The sequence below is a fragment of the Megalobrama amblycephala genome, linkage group LG22 (assembly GCF_018812025.1).
Source record: "Megalobrama amblycephala isolate DHTTF-2021 linkage group LG22, ASM1881202v1, whole genome shotgun sequence".
Taxonomy (NCBI): domain Eukaryota; kingdom Metazoa; phylum Chordata; class Actinopteri; order Cypriniformes; family Xenocyprididae; genus Megalobrama; species Megalobrama amblycephala.
The window spans coordinates 4,122,191-4,139,065 of record NC_063065.1 but is presented as its reverse complement, the minus strand read 5'-3'; the positions used below and the strand labels follow the sequence as shown (position 1 = coordinate 4,139,065).

The 16,875-nt window shown below is 35.0% G+C and overlaps 1 protein-coding gene across 4 annotated transcripts in view; it reads left to right on the top strand.

Annotated features, from left to right (window-relative positions):
* Nucleotides 1–16,875, top strand: part of LOC125257441 (ankyrin repeat and fibronectin type-III domain-containing protein 1) — a 94,522-nt gene that overhangs the window by 11,445 nt on the left and 66,202 nt on the right. For all 4 annotated transcript variants that reach the window (XM_048173793.1, XM_048173792.1, XM_048173790.1 and 1 more), the window contains 2 exons: nucleotides 3,038–3,216; nucleotides 6,402–6,625. In XM_048173793.1, coding sequence (XP_048029750.1) covers nucleotides 6,407–6,625 — 219 coding nt within the window. In that variant the 5' untranslated portion in view covers nucleotides 3,038–3,216; nucleotides 6,402–6,406. The remainder of the gene's footprint in view (nucleotides 1–3,037; nucleotides 3,217–6,401; nucleotides 6,626–16,875) is intronic.

Below are 16,875 nucleotides of genomic sequence, written 5' to 3'. Positions count from 1 at the left end.
GATTGGGTACTGTGATTGGCAGGGGTCGAACTGAATCATCAGGATGTTTTAGTCATGATGAACCTTTGAAAAGGTGTAAATGCTCATACATCAATTTTCTGAATGCAGTCTAGTTTCTTCGTCTTAGACACCTTGTCTTGGCAAATCTGAGCACAGTTTGAGACATTTGTTGTTTCCTTCTGAATCTCTAGAGCCCGGTTTCACCGACAGGTCTTACATTAAGCCAGGATTACACCTTTAATTAGGACATTTAAGTAGCTTTTATAAATGTGCCTTATAAAAAAAAACATTACTGGTGTGCATCTTGAGACAAACCAATGGCACTGACATATTTTAAGATATATTAGTGCAAGTTGCTTTCGGGTAAAACAGCTCAAACACACAATTTTGTCTGGGACTAGCTTAAGCCATGTCTGTGAAACCAGGGGTAGAAGAGACATATGTGAGATTTCCAGGGTCTTTTTCTCTGGAGAAACATCTGAGAAGCAGGAGATGTAGACGTATGAATGTTCGGTCATCATTTACTCACTCTCATGTCATTTCAAATCTAATGATTTTCTTTCATTTTTGAACACAAAAGGAGACATTTTGGATGTACTAATCTGTTCTTCTATCGAATGAAAGCATATATGGGGCTGGGAATTCTCAGTCAGTTTTATTCATATACTATTACACTATTTATTGATATTTTAAATTTGGTTTTATTTATATAGTTTTCTTATGCTTTTGTATTTGTTATTAATTTTTTATATTTGTTTAGCTTTATTTTTATTTAAGTTTTAATAATTTTAGTTCTTCAGCTTAAACTTTACATTTTTTAATCTAATATTTATATTTTACTTTATTTCAGCTTTATTTCAATTAACATACAATTTTTTTTTTTTATAGTTTTAGTTAACAATAACAACATTAGCTATGTTTCCATTCAGTCGTGAATTTAACTTCTGTGTGAAATTGGAATAAAGCAGCGTCTTCATTCCATGTGTTCAAGAGAACAAAATCGTCACTTCCTGGTAAATTTGCGCAAAATATCTGTAATTAAAATGGAAGTTACTGTAATCGGTGAAGCCATTGTGGCTCTTTTTCCCTCCATCATAATTGACTTGCGTCTCAGAGTGACAGATGAAACACAATAAACGCTGTCATGTTCTCTTGCGTTCAGATGCTGGTGTTTGGGAACACAATCATGTGAGACACTTCTGGGAGGGAATTGAACCAAATCATTTTGATGACAGACTTTGGCAATTCAGAACGACCAAACCAACATTTGAGATGCTGTGATACGAGCATAACCTGATTTTGCCGAGTTCAACATGTTCCTGGGTCAACATTTTTGTTGATCCTGGAACAACATTCAAATCAACCAATCAGATTTGAGGGACAAGTTTACAGATTATGTCAAGTTTAGGCTTAAAATCATGAATTGGTGCTTCTACATCAGTGTTATTCATGTATCATTTCCCTCTGATTTTTTCGATAACTTATGGGTAGGGTTAGGTTTAGGGGTAGGAATAGAGTTAAGACTAAATTTTCAGACTGGAATGTTGTTCCAGCATCAACAAAATATGTTGACCCAGGAACGCATCTAACTCTTCAACATCAGGACGTGCGTGATACGATTGATCGGCTGGTTAGTCCAGTTATCCAGTCACATCCTTTGTTGAGGCAAAGTTTGAGTTTTGTTTGCCATCGAGGGATTTATTTGGTAAATGTCTTTCCATTGTAGTTTATGTGCATGTCTTCTTATTAGATAAAAATATTTATCTGCATCAATTGAGAGCATAGGTTCTTTATGTGCATTTTTAGAAATCCTGTGCATCTTGGTGTTTCCATCCATTGTTGCGATATCCTGTGCATGTGCATACAAATAGGTGGATTAAACATAGATATTGTCACTTCTATCATGTTAAAGTCTGTATTTGTAAGAACATGTTTCTGAGTATTAAATTGTAGGTCGGGTTTTATCCACTGAACTGATTGAATCATGAAAACTCAGTATTATATACCAGAATGAAGCAATGTTTGCTGGGGTTGGAAATAAATTGATGTTAGAGGTAGAGCAAGTTATTAAGTTTTGAAAAAAGATTACGCAGACAAACATTTTTTTTAATTTGAAATAACATTGATGAATCACAGTAAGATCTGGAACATCATGTGTTAAAAAACTAAATGGTTACTTCAGATTTCATGCTGTTCTGCTCTAGTTCTTTAATCTAGTTTTTAATGCATGCCTCCAAAACTCATTAGTGAATATTAATAAACCAAATTCTCTTTATTACCTCAAATTTAATTTGTCCACAATATGATCTAGATTATCTTTATACATTTTATTTAATGATTTATGTCACATTGGCAAAGTTATATTTTGTTTGCCATTGCTTTATAATTTAAACAGTTATACTGAGAAAGATTAATGATGGGAAAACCATTTGAAGCCTTTAATATTTGATCAATATTTATTGGCACAGACCTCAATCAAATGCTCTGCAGCTGCTGTTCACATCTGTGTTGTGGCTTTCACTAGTTTTTGGGAATGTTTTGTAAGTGAGATTATTGTATAAAATGTATCTTCTAAAATATCTTCTTTTTGCGCTGTAGCTTTGATTTACTCCAGTGTTTTGGATCGTAATCGTGTTGCATAACCCAACGCCTGTTCAGATCACAGACAGACGCCGTCGCATTCTGCTGTAGAATTTCCTGAAGCCGTTTGGAATTCACTGGTCCGTCGATGCCAGACATTCACACATGAATGCGGCCAAATCTCCACACGCTGTTACACTCTATCCTGCGTGCCTGAAGAATAATGTTTTCAACATTACTGTAACCTTACCGACACAAACTAGTTCTTGTAATGCATGCAAACTTTACATGCTGATTAAGACAAAATGTTTTGAGATCATTTGAAGTTAATTTTATTCTATACATTTGATATGGTTGTACTAATTATTAAACCGTAGCAATAAATAAATAGATAAATAACAATGGGACTGTGATTGATTATTGATCTGTTGGTTATGATTCTATGTTTGTGTTCCAGGTCTTTGGAGCGACGGCTGCAAAGGCCTCTGTTGGCCAAATCCAGAACATTACCCAGCATCCCCCAGTCCCCTGCCGCCATCCGTGTGCAGCAGTCGGAGAACGTTTGTGAACGACAACACCGCCCACGTGTTCCTTCCAGCCCTGGTGGTCTTGAAGCATGTACACTGCCCCCTGCAGGTATTGTGTGTGTGTTTGTGTTTATGTTAATTTTAACTGCACACCCATGTTATCAAAAAAATTGTTTAATGAACTTTTGGTTTTGATGATTCTGCTGTGAACTAGATGAAAAGCAGTTCTGACAACCAAAAAAAAAAAAAAAAAAAAAATCCTCCCATTTGTGGATGAATCTCATGAAAACATGTTCAGCTCACATTTCACCAGAAATCAAAAGGAGAAATATATATATACATGCAAAAATAAAATGAAGGACAATATTTTTAAAATATTTTTTAACTTCAGTAATGAGTTTTTATTCTTGTGTTGATTTTGTTTGAATTAAAAGCTGCATAAATTTTCATTTTCAATGCAGTAAAACAAATACTACCATATTAATGGTCCACCATGTAAAATTTGGCACTCCAGTGTTTAAAAAAATCAACATTGCATGCATTTTGCGTCAGTCATTCCTTGAAATTAAATTCCAGTGCAGCGCTACAACAGCCATAACAAAATGACCCTTCACAATAGATAATGCTTTACTCTGTTAGCTACATATGACAATTTATCTGTTCAATAAAATCCCTTACTGTCCTGATGAGTAATAAAAACACCATCATTTCCTCGTCACTTTCGCAAAATTTCAAAACCTTCAGTTCTTGCCATCTCTTAAAAGCCAAGCCAGTGTTGATGGCTTGATGGATTGAAGAATTGATGATGTATTGATTATTTAAAGTCCCCATGAAATCAAAATGGAAGTATGAATATGTTATGTCTATAAGCTATTTGTGCTCTAAAACAATGACAAAAATTTACATTTAAAAGATATAAGCATTCAAAATGTATAGTCTTGATATGGATCAATGATTTTGATGACATCACTCTGCACTTCAGCTTTTCTGTCCAATCAAATGCTCTCGAGAATCTAGTGTCCCGCCCCTACACTATAAATGGACGCTGAAGCTGCAGCTGAAATTGCTCACTTGTTTGCACGATTACTATTTTTTTATATTGGTGAATGGAACATAATGCAATATATAGAAGATAGGGAATGATTCAGACAGTGTAAATATGCTTTCCTTTGGGGCGATTGAAGTCTGGTTTTGCGTTAATGTCATGCAAACCACCACAGCGCGCACACAGTCTGCTCCGCTCCAGAGACACGATAGCAGAGAGTGTATCTTATGTCCGAGTTGGCGCAGACCACAAAGTGCATCGGACACATTTGAATTTTACACAGAATGCTATATTTTAAAATGGAGGAGATCAGGAGGAGAAATGGTTTCATTTTGAACAAAAAAATTACATAGTGTACCTTTTAAATAAATACTGTATGATTTAAAGGTGTCCTAGATTCAAAAATTGAATTTACCTTGGCATAGTTGAATAACAAGAGTTCAGTACATGGAAATGACATACAGTGAGTCTCAAACTCCATTGTTTCCTCCTTCTTATGTAAATCTCATTTGTTTAAAAGACCTCCGAAGAACAGGCGAATCTCAACATAACACCGACTGTTACGTAACAGTTGGGATCATTAATATGCACGCCCCCAATATTTGCATATGCCAGCTCATGTTCAAGGCATTAGACAAGGGCAGCCAGTATTAACGTCTGGATATGCACAGCTGAATCATCAGACTAGGTAAGCAAGCAAGAACAACAGCGAAAAATGGCAGATGGAGCAATAATAACTGACATGATCCATGATTACATGATATTTTTAGTGATATTTGTAAATTGTCTTTCTAAATGTTTCGTTAGCATGTTGCTAATGTACTGTTAAATGTGGTTAAAGTTACCATCGTTTCTTACTGTATTCACGGAGACAAGAGCCGTCGCTATTTTCATTTTTAAACACTTGCAGTCTGTATAATTCATAAACACATCTTCATTCTTTATAAATCTCTCCAACAGTGTGTAATGTTAGCTTTAGCCACGGAGCACCATCAAACTCATTCAGAATCAAATGTAAACATCCAAATAAATACTATACTCACATGATCCGACACATGCATGAAGTATGCATGACGAACATTTTGTAAAGATCCATTTTGAGGGGGGGCAGGGAGCGCGCGATTTAAAGGGGCTGCGCACTGAATCGGTGCATAGTTAATGATGCCCCAAAATAGGCAGTTAAAAAAATGAATTTAAAAAAAATCTATGGGGTATTTTGAGCTGAATCTTCAGACACATTCAGGGGACACCTTAGACTTATATTACATCTTGTAAAAACTGCTTCTAGGGCACCTTTAAATAATACAGCATTTTTTACATTACAATAATTTGTTTTTATTTTTGCATTACAATAATGAGTTTAAATTAAAAAAAACATAATGAAAATGTTGCAGTGAAGAAATTTTTATTGGGTCAAAAATAGGCTTTATTTGTTTTTGTTTTTCTTTTGATTTTAGGATGAAATATGTGTTGTGAGATTGACCCGCTCATTCTCTGATTTTGATTATTTTTATTTTTCAGCGTTTGAATGCACAAGATGAACTTCATTTAAAATAATAAATGTGATTGAAAACATCAGCAATTGATAGAATTGGCAGTGTAGTTGTGAATGGACGACATTTTCCATGAGAAGCTTCCACGCGGCACATTCCATTCACAACATGTGTGAGCTTTGCGCCATGTGCGATTGTTTAGTGCATTCATGCACTCGATATTTACTTCTGCCTGCACTGCTCGGCCAAATCCCCCCCCCTCTCTTTCTCACGCTTTTCTCCTCAATTCTCACAGCTGCGCTGCTCTTGTGTTAAGCTTCTGTGAAGGATTTTTTCACTGTCTCTCAAATTTTAAACCTAAAGTCTTTGGCTTCCTCCCCATTCTAGTTGCTTAGCAACCGTCATCGCCAACAGCGTAGTGTCGTGGCTGTTTCAACACACTCATACACTCCGAATCCCAGCCGTCTCCCTCAGCGTGTTTGACGTGCTCATTATGCTGGGATCATGCCAAATGAGGGCCGTAATGTCTCATAGAAACTCTGACCCAGATTTGACTGACTCAACTCTGATAAACATGAATAACTCTGTTCCAGCGGCCTGACAGCTCCCTAATGTCCTCATCAGAAAGTCTACAGCAGATCTAGCCGTGGGGCAGGGGCTGCCTGGGAATAACCACCAGCCAAATAAGGTTAAATATGGTGTGTGTGATATTTCACTGATGTGTGATCAGAGTCGTACCCGTCTGTTCGTCCTCAGGCGAGATGTGGCGGCTTGAAGATGAAACCGAGGGGGACGTCGCTCCAGGTGCCGTTGACCTGCGTCCGCGCTCTCAGTCGCCGTTCTCACATTTCCGCCGTCGGGCGGCATATCTGAGGAAAAGCATCTCAGCGGATGATCACCTGGGAGATTCAGAGTTTGAGCCTGCCCAGCCGGAGGGGAGGAGCTTAGCCGATCCTAAAGTTAAACTGAAGAGGAAGTTTGTAAGTACTTCTGTGTCCAAACTTACTTTCTTCTAAACTGAGTTAAACTGAGTTATTCAGTCATTATTATTATCTCAGAACCTGTATGTGGTTATTAATTTCCATGAAACCCACCTTTTTTTTTTTTTTTCTTGGAGTTTTATTCAAACTGGTGCAATGTGTACAAGGAGATGCTAAATTTGAAATTAAATGCAAACACAAATGAGGCTTATTTTGGGTCTGATCCTCATGCAAAGCTATACTACCTGTCAAAAGTTTGAGATGTTTTTGAAAGAAGTCTCTTCTGCTCACCAAAGCTGCATTTATTTCATAAAAATGCACTAAAAAAAGTAATATTGTGAAATATTATTAGTGTTTTCTATTTGAATGTAAAGCTGAGTTTTCAGCATCATTACTCCAGTCTTAAGTGTCACATGATCCTTCAAAAATAATTCTAATATGTTGATTTGCTGTATTTAAATATAAAATATAATACTTTTGTTCAGCAAGGATGCATTAAATTGATCAAAAGTTACAGTAAAGACATTTATAATGTTACTATAAGATATCAAATAAATGCTCTTCTTTATTCAGCAAAGAATCCTAAAAAAAGTAGAACAGTTTCCACAAAAAGCACCATTGATAATAATAAGGACCATTATTAATAATTGAGCACAAATAATAATTGAGCAGCAAATCATCATATTAGAATGGTTTCTGAAGGATCATGTGACACTGAAGACTGGAGTAATGATGCTGAAAATTCAGCTTTGATCACAGAAATAAATTACATTTTACAATATATTCAAATAGAAAACGGTTATTTTGAATTGCAATAATATTTCACAATATAAATGCATGCTTGGTGTGCAGAAGAGACTTCAAAAACATATAAACATTTTCATTATTCCAAACTTTTGATGGTAGTGTATGTAAAGTAAATAAGGACAGAATTTTCATTTTGGGGTAATTGAAGTAATTGATGTAAACGATCACATGCACACAGAAGGTTTTGTATTAATATTTAATGTGCTGTGTATAATAGCATGAAAGTCGAGCCCTCATTACCTGCCTTCATCGTGTAATAGAGGCTCAGGTGTTCGAATGCAACCTGACATGTGGAGAGGCTTCAGAAAGCTGAAGACAAAACCAAACTGTGTGTTTGAGTTTCACTGTTTCACAGGATGGGCTCTTCTTTGGACCTAATGGGTCGTCTCTGTTTAGGGGTAAGACATCTGTGTGCATGGTTGATTGTCTTAACTTAACTTTAAGTTATTGTCTGAACAACAAGACTTGTATAACTAGGCAGTTTTACGATTAGAAATGTTACTTAGTGATTTATTGAATGCAGCTCTTCAAATAGGGCAAATTATAGATATTTAATATATAAATAAATAGCTGTATTGCACAAGACCATCATAGTCCTCACAGACAAATGCTGGCATACAGGCTTTGTATAAAAACAGGAATGTTGCTCACAGCAGGCAATATGAAGTTAGACAGTAATTGCTTTTGAAATTTATTGTTGAAACAGTGAATTTGTTTGAAAAGCGCTTTGATGGCTGTAGCAGCAGGGCTTTAAATGGGCTGAATTTAGAGATGCAGCTTCTCTGAGATGGTTAGACTGTCTGGGAAGTTGTGTCTCTAAATTTAACCCGTTTTTCAAGGGTTAGTTCTATGCACCGATATGAAAAATTGGGCTGATACCGATTATCTATAATTCTTTATATTTGAAAGCCGATAACCGATATATTGGCCGATAAATATAAATCAAAATTTTATATAATTTTTGAGAGCCTGATTATAAAAACAAAAGTCTCTCACCATTAAAATCCATGACCCAAGCATACAATTATATTTTTCATTACAATATTACAGGGCCTATATGACAGACTTGCGCTGTATGTTGCACTTAACTGTATTTTTTTTTTCCTTTTTGAAGTGATTTTAATCATATTTCAAGCAATTCAAAACCATAATGGAGGAGAGTGCACATCTGAACTGTCTCAGCTGAAGGAAATAATCCATTATTTATCGCTTTAATATATCAGCCAAATTTTCTTATCGGCGATAACGATATGGTGGGTGATATATATCGTGAAATCACTAGTTAGTTCACCTTAAAATGAAAATTAAGTCATCTTACTCACCCTGCTGCTGTTTTTATTATGCCCTTTTTTCTTTTTCAGATCACAAAAGGAGAATTAAAAAAAAAAAGTCCTGCTCACGCTCACATTATACAATCCATATAATGAGAGTGAATAGCAACCAGCATCAAGCTTTAAAAGACACAAATGTATCACAGAATGATCCCATGCGACATGTGCCATACATATATTAATAAATAGGTTAACTATGTGTCACATGGGATCATTCTGTGATAATTTGGATCTTTTTTTTTTAAAGCTGAGAAGTTGTGCCTCTAAATTTAACCCATTTTTAAAGGGTTAGTTCTAGGGATGTACCGTTATGAAAGTTTTGGTTGATACCGATAACCGATAATTCTTTATATTTGAAAGCCAATAATCAATATGTTGGCCGATAAATCTAAATCAAAAATTTTTATATAATTTTTTTATAATTTTATGTGTCACATAGGATCATTCTGTGATAATTTGCATCTTTTTTTAAAGCTTGATGCTGGTTGCTTTTCACTGCCATTATGTGGATGAGCGCGAGCGGGGCATTTTATTTATTTATTTTTTTCCTTTTGTGGTTCAAAAAAGAAAAAAGAAAGAATGGCATATGCACTTAACTTTATTTTCCTTTTTATTTATAATTATATATTATTTATATATATTTATTTATATTTCAAGCAATTCAAAACCATAATGGAGGAGAGTGCACATCTGAAGTGTCTCAGCTGAAGGAAATAATCCATTATTTATCGCTTTAATATATCAGCCAAATGTTCTTATCGGGCCGATAACGATAACATTAAAAATGAACATATATCGGGCGATAACGATATGGTGGCTGATATATATCGTGAAATCACTAGTTAGTTCACCTTAAAATGAAAATTAAGTCATCTTACTCACCCTGCTGCTGTTTTTATTATGCCCTTTTTTCTTTTTCAGATCACAAAAGGAGAATTAAAAAAAAAAAGTCCTGCTCACGCTCGTCCATATAATGGGAGTGAATAGCAACCAGCATCAAGCTTTAAAAGACACAAAAGTATCAGAATGATCCCATGCGACATGTGCCATACATATATTAATAAATAGGTTAACTATGTGTCACATGGGATCATTCTGTGATAATTTGCATCTTTTTTTAAAGCTGAGAAGTTGTGCCTCTAAATTTAACCCATTTTTAAAGGGTTAGTTCTTGGGATGTACAGTTATGAAAGTTTTGGTTAAAACCGATAACCGATAATTCTTTATATTTGAAAGCCGATAACCGATATATTGGCCGATAAATCTAAATCAAAATTTTTATATCATTTTTTTATCATTTTATGTGTCACATAGGATCATTCTGTGATAATTTGCATCTTTTTTTAAAGCTTGATGCTGGTTGCTTTTCACTGCCATTATATGGATGAGCGTGAGCGGGGCATTTTATTTTATTTTATTTTTCCTTTTGTGGTTCAAAAAAGAAAAAAGAAAGAATGGCATATGCACTTAACTGCATTTTCCTTTTTGGAGTGATTTCAATCATATTTCAAGCAATTCAAAACCATAATGGCAGACAGTGCACATCTGAAGTGTCTCAGCTAACGATAACATTAAAAATGAACATATATCATCCGATACCGATATGGTGGTCGATATATTGTGCATCCCTAGTTAGTTCACCTTAAAATGAAAATTAAGTCATCATATACTCACCCTGCTGTTTTTATTATGCCCTTTTTTCTTTTTCAGATAACAAAAGGAAAATTTTTTAAAAAAAAATGTGTCACATGGGATCATTCTGTGATAATTTGCATCTTTTTTTTTTCTTTTTTTTTTTAAAGCTGTGAAGTTCTGCCATCTAAATTTAACCCATTTTTAAAGGGTTAGTTCTAGGGATGCACCGATATGAAAGTTTTGGCCGATACCGATAACCGATAATTCTTTATATTTGAAAGCCGATAACCGATATATTGGCCGATAAAGCTTGAATCTTTTCACTGCCATTATATGGACGAGCGCAATTTTTCCTTTTGTGTTTCGAAAAAAAGAAATAATGGCATTGGAACAACACCAGGGTGAATAAATGATGACTTCATTTTCTTTTTAGGGTGAACTATTCCTTTAACTCAGCTGCTAAAAAATATTACAGCTAAACACTAATAATAAATCTAAATAAACTGACTAGTCAACCTTAAGTCAGATGTCAAGATGTCTATCATCTTATCCCTGCATATAAGTGAATTTTTATAAGCTATTTTCCTCCTGAATCTTTCATTTTCAGTGTAGGAGTGTCATGGTACAGTAAGCAGATTATTTTGTTTTTGTAACAGATTTTTTCTAAAGAAGCGAGTATACTGTACGGTTTAATAATTCTCACTACGCTGACACATTCAGAAACCGTTCCAGGGTTGCAGAATGCTTTATTTTCAAAGAGCTTAGTTGTTACAGTATTTGTACAAATAAACCGTGCTTTGGCAGTCTGCCGACAACTGCCAGCTTAAAGTCAGAGATTTCTTGGAGAAAATGGCTGGAAAATCTTTTTGCTGTGCATTAGCTTTGCTGTTTGAACGGCCTGCTGGTTACAGATGATTGGATGAAGTCTGTGGACTTCTAGTGAACTTCTTGTGCTTGATCTGTATATAAGAACTGTGTGGAGAGAAATGACAGCGGCAGATCCATCAGGAGGGTGTTTGAATAATTCATCATGGATATTCATGGCAAGTGTTTGTCATATATTAATCAAGTGTTTTATTTAATGCTTGATGATGCAGTAAGGCTGGATAGGTTTCTGTATTCTAAATTTATAGAGCACATGCATATACTAGTATGTGCACCAAAGTTGTGTTTGCATGGCAAATCAAGTTTAGAAAATCATAGTAATTATTATGTTTAATTATAATGCATGACTCTGTCAGTTCTCGTGCATTCAGGCAGAACTAAGGCTAAAGGCCCGTTCACACCAACAGATTATATCGTTCTGTTTATTCTAAGCGCGCTGCAGGTTTGTCATCTGTCGCTTTAAATGCTCACGCTCTTTAAAACAAGATGGATTCTGATTGGCTGTCAATGTTTTTATCATTCAACAGCTGGAAAAATTTGTTCTGAAAGTGATTCCAACAATATTGTTTATGCCTTTATCTTTATAGTTGTGCTGTGGTCTCTGCTATTCTTTTGTAGTTGGAACGATTTTTAGAACTATATTTTTATCATTATAGTTATAGTTATTATCCTTGTATTTATATTTATGGTTTTAGTTTGGTTTATATTTGGTTTTAGTAATTGTAGTACTTCAACTTATAACTGTTTTACTTCAGTTACGATTAAGTTAAGCATTTCATCTCACCCTCATGCCGTTCCAAACATATAAGACTTTCATTCATCTTTGGAACACAAATTAAATCTGTTCATCATATAAAGTGATTGTGTCTCTTCAGAAAATTTGGACTACCATCTCTTTATGAACTTTTTAAAGCATTTAAAGTGGTAGTTGCACATCATGTCTATGGAGGGACAGAAATCTCTCATATGTTATTAAAAATATCTTCATTTGTGGTCTGAAGATGAAAGTCTTACGCGTTTAGAACGACACGAGGGTGAGTAACTAATGACAGAATCTTCATTTTTGGGTGAACTAACCCTTTAAGAACATTTCTTCAAAAATTATAATTACTATAATATATATGGTTTTACTGACTTTAATTATGATTTTAACATAATGTATAAATACTGTAATGCAAACAAAAATAATGATATATTAAATCGTAATGCTAATTTTTGGAGAAAATGTGCTTAATTGCTATGAAAGAAATCATGTCCTGAAAATTTTTTCTCTAAGCAAAATATAATTTCTTTGTGTTGAAATATGACCTGGACATTTTCAGGTTTTGTGAGATTGTCTATGAAAGGGGTTATTATATAGTAATAATGCAAATAAAAAAAAATCTTAAAATAAGCTGAAGGAATCCTAATGTCAGATGCTTTTTTTGTAATGATAACATTGTAATAATTCAGAGAACAGCAATTTGTATAATCAGTTGTATGATATGTAATTTTATGTATGAAACTCTACATTTAGTGCAGGATTTTAACCCTGAATTGCTGACGTTCAGAGGTCAGAGAGCGTCTGTCTGCTGTGTAGTTCTGTAGCAGAGCTCTAGATGGCAGTGCTGAATAGGCACAAACTCTGTCAGTCTGTGTCTCTCAATGCTGAAACGAGCTCAAGATCATCAGAACCCTTCATTAACAGCATAAACATTTACAGTAATTACAAATGTACAGAAGATGAGTATCATTAATAGGAAAGGAAAGACAAATCTAGAAGAAGTGGCAACATTTAAAGTGTGTTATCTCTTTTGTATGTGCTGTTTTGTTTAAATGCGCGCACACACACACACACACACACACACACTAGCTCACACACATACACACTTGAGAGGCGAAAGGCTGGACATTTTTTCCTCGCAGCAGTGGTTGCTGTTGGTTACGTGGTGAAATGGCGGCCATTAAGGGTCATTATGTATTTAGATGTGGGGCGTCGCTCCCAAACTCATCCTCACACTCTTCCCTCTGAAGTTTGTCCTTCCTTTCTTTTCTTTTTTGTTCTGTCTGCGTTTTATCCGACGTGTCTTCCCAACAGAAAGCTTGTTCAAACAGTTTAGTCAATGCACTTAGTTAACTCTAACCAGCGGTGATAGATCAAGCTCTGAGAAAGTTTTGTAAACTTTCCATTGAAAAAATGTTTGTATTAGTCAAAAGATGAATGAAATGACTCCTGGCACATGGTAGGCTGAATGTTTATGCGTGTGTGAATGTGAATAAATTATTTGAATTGGATAAACAAAACCATCTCTCAGTCTTTATCGAATCAGTTCAGTCCCGTGGGAACTTGCGATTAGACTAAAAGCTAAAATCAACAAACATGTTTTTTCATAGGTGCTGTAAACATCATTCAGACTGTACATGTGATTCACACATTTTTTTAGCAAAAATAAGAGGTGAAAGAGCATATAAGAGGAGTATTTGTGATGTTTTTTGAGGGGGAGTGGGATCGACATTTCAAACACAAAGAAAGAGAGAGAGATGCTCTCAAAGATCGAGTCCAAATGTCAACTTCATATTTGGATATTGATTAAGTTCAGTTACTTGTAGTTCAGTGTGTGTGATTTTACTGCAGCGTTTTTCATGAGATATTGTAAACAACCACACTAGCAACCACTTAGCAACATTTTTGCAGTTTTTGTTGGCAAGCAACACTTACATTTCCTTTATAATCTATTAAAAGATGTGTTTCTGTCTGTATATGCATTTGTACCCTATACACTCTTAAAGAAAATTGGTGTAGGATTTACTTTGAAACAATTTTCACTCAGAAATTGCTAGTAAGTTTCACAAATAATTACAAAGAATATGCATCACATTGAATTAAGCATGAAATTTTGAAGTAGAGAGCCTGAAATAGTAAAATGCACTCCAATAATCTTCATATAAACAATTTTTACAGTGCAGACAACTGATTAAAAAATTGTTTTTGAATTATATTCCATTTGCTCTGCTCTGATTGCTTATTAATCAATTAGAGATGTATGATTGTTAATTATGAACATAAAATCATATCTTCTTCCTGTATGCATACTAATAAGGGCTTGACAAATTGCACTTTAAGGATTTAGTTCACCCACAAATCATTAACTCAGCCTCGTGTTGTTCTTTCTTCTTTAAAACACAAAGATTTGTGCTGGTCGCTCTTCTGCATTCAGTTGCAAGCTTCAAAAAGAAAACCCTCATAAAAGGAGTTTGTTTGACTCATGCACGGTATTTCAAGTCTTCTGAAGTTTGATAGCTTTATGTGAGGAACAGACTGAAATTTAAGTTGTTATTCACTGATAATCTTGACATCTTCCCTATCTCTCCTAGACACAGTTCATTAGAGAAGCAGCAGTAAGCAGTTCTTGAGTGTATCATTCTTTTGAGTTGGATCTTTTCAATGAATCAGTTGAAGTAGGCCACAAAGTCCATTACTTAAAGGATTAGTTCTCAATTTACTCACCCCCATGTCATCCAAGATGTTTATGTCTTTAATTTCTTTTCGATTGAAGAAAGAAAGTTTTTGAGGAAAACATTTCAGGATTTTTCTTCATATAGTGGACTTCACTGGGGTTCAACGGGTTGAAGGTCCAAATGTCAGTTTCAGTGCAGCTTCAAAGAGCTCTACATGATCCCAGATGAGGAATAAGGGTCTTATCTAGGGAAACGATCGGTCATTTTCTAAAAAAAAATACAAATTTATATACTTTTTAACCACAAATGCTCGTCTTGCACTACTTAAGATGTGCCACGCATTACGTAATCATGTTGGAAAGGTCACGCGTGATGTAGGTGAAAGTGTCTATAAAAGCAAACGTGCAAAGACGAAGTCAAACGGCCTTTACAAAAAAAGGTAAAACAACGAAGTCGGATGATTTTGAACTTGGGGGAGAAAATGAGATGGAGTTTTTCACCCAACGTGATTACGTAATGCGTGGCGCATCACAGAGCAGTGCAAGACGAGCATTTGTGGTTAAAAAGTATATAATGTTTTTTTTTTTTTTTTTTTTTTTTTTTTTTAGAAAATGACATATTTTCTCTAGATAAAACTCTTATTCCTCATCTTGGATCATGTAGAGCTCTTTGAAGCTGCACTGAAACTGACATTTGGATCTTCAACCCGTTGAACCCCAGTGAAGTCCACTATATGGAGAAAAATCCTGTAATGTTTTCCTCATAAACCTTCATTTCTTTTTGACTGAAGAAAGAAAGACATGAACATCTTGGATGACATGGGGAAGAGAGTAAATTATCAGGAAATTTGAATTCTGAAGTGAACTAATCCTTTATTTATTACCATAATTAAGATAGTAGCATAATTAAGATGTAGTAGCAATAAATGTGCAATTCTTGCGCGAATCATTCTTTAGAGTCAAATTTTTTTTTAATATGAATCAGTTGATCACAGAACTGATCCTGTTCTACTCCTGATTCAGTCACAGCAGTGATTATCAGTGAATAGTGGCTTCAATTATGGTTTGTTCATCATGCAAAGTGTCCTTTTTTGAAACTTGAAAGCTTCAGTCTTCATTCATTGTGATTGCATGGAAAAAACAGCAACCAGCGCAGCCTTTGGAGTTCCTCCTTTTGTTTGGAAGGGGAGAAAATGATGACAGAATTTTAATTCAGAGAACTGTTCCTTTAAGCCTGGGTTGTCATTTTATTAAATCCCGCAGTGAAAAAGTCTACTAGAGTATGTTTTATTTGAGTTGTGATGCCGCAGAATCGTCTCTTGGTAACCTGCTAAACGTCTGCAGCGGTGTGTTGACGTATGGCTGTATACATTTACTGCGGTCACAGTGAGCTGCTCTATTCATCAGTGTTAAATAATACCGCTGCACTTACTGACCCGCACTGATTGATTTTATTGCTCTTAGCTTGAGCTAGTGTACTTGTGGTAGAGTGTTTGGGGTTTGTTGTGCGCAGGTGGACCGCTGTTAAGATGGACAGATTTGGCTGCTGAATTTCTGCTGTCAAATAAATGATTCCAGGTTAAGTTTAGCTTTGCAAGCATGCAGTCCTTTTGTGCATGCTTGACGTGTGTTCTTGCGTTACTGTGGCAGTCGCTGACCTGACCTCATTACTCAAGGTTTGTTTCAGATGTCTGCGTCATTAAACCAGATTTTGTTATTATTCAGAAAGCTATAGCTATAAACATGTTGACTTTAACTTGATAGCTTGATTCCATCCAAAGCAGTAGACCTGAAAGTAAAATCTTACCATAGAAGGAAGTATTTTAAAGCTAATGCACACTATAGCACCCCTTGTGGCAACGCTGAGATTGTAGTGCATACTTGCGTTGTCTTAAACGTACACACTGTAATGATGTATTTCCACTATAAATAAGATTGTACATTTTGTACATTTCTTAAAATTATTTGTCTATTTATTTATTGTACATTTGCAACATTATATTTTGTGTAATGTTACAGAAAATCGATGTGGCGAGGTAGTGACCAGTGTTGGGGGTAACGCATTACAAGAAATGTGAGTTACGTAATCAGATTACTTTTTTCAAGTAACTAGTAAAGTAACACATTACTTTTAAATTTACAACAAAATATCTGA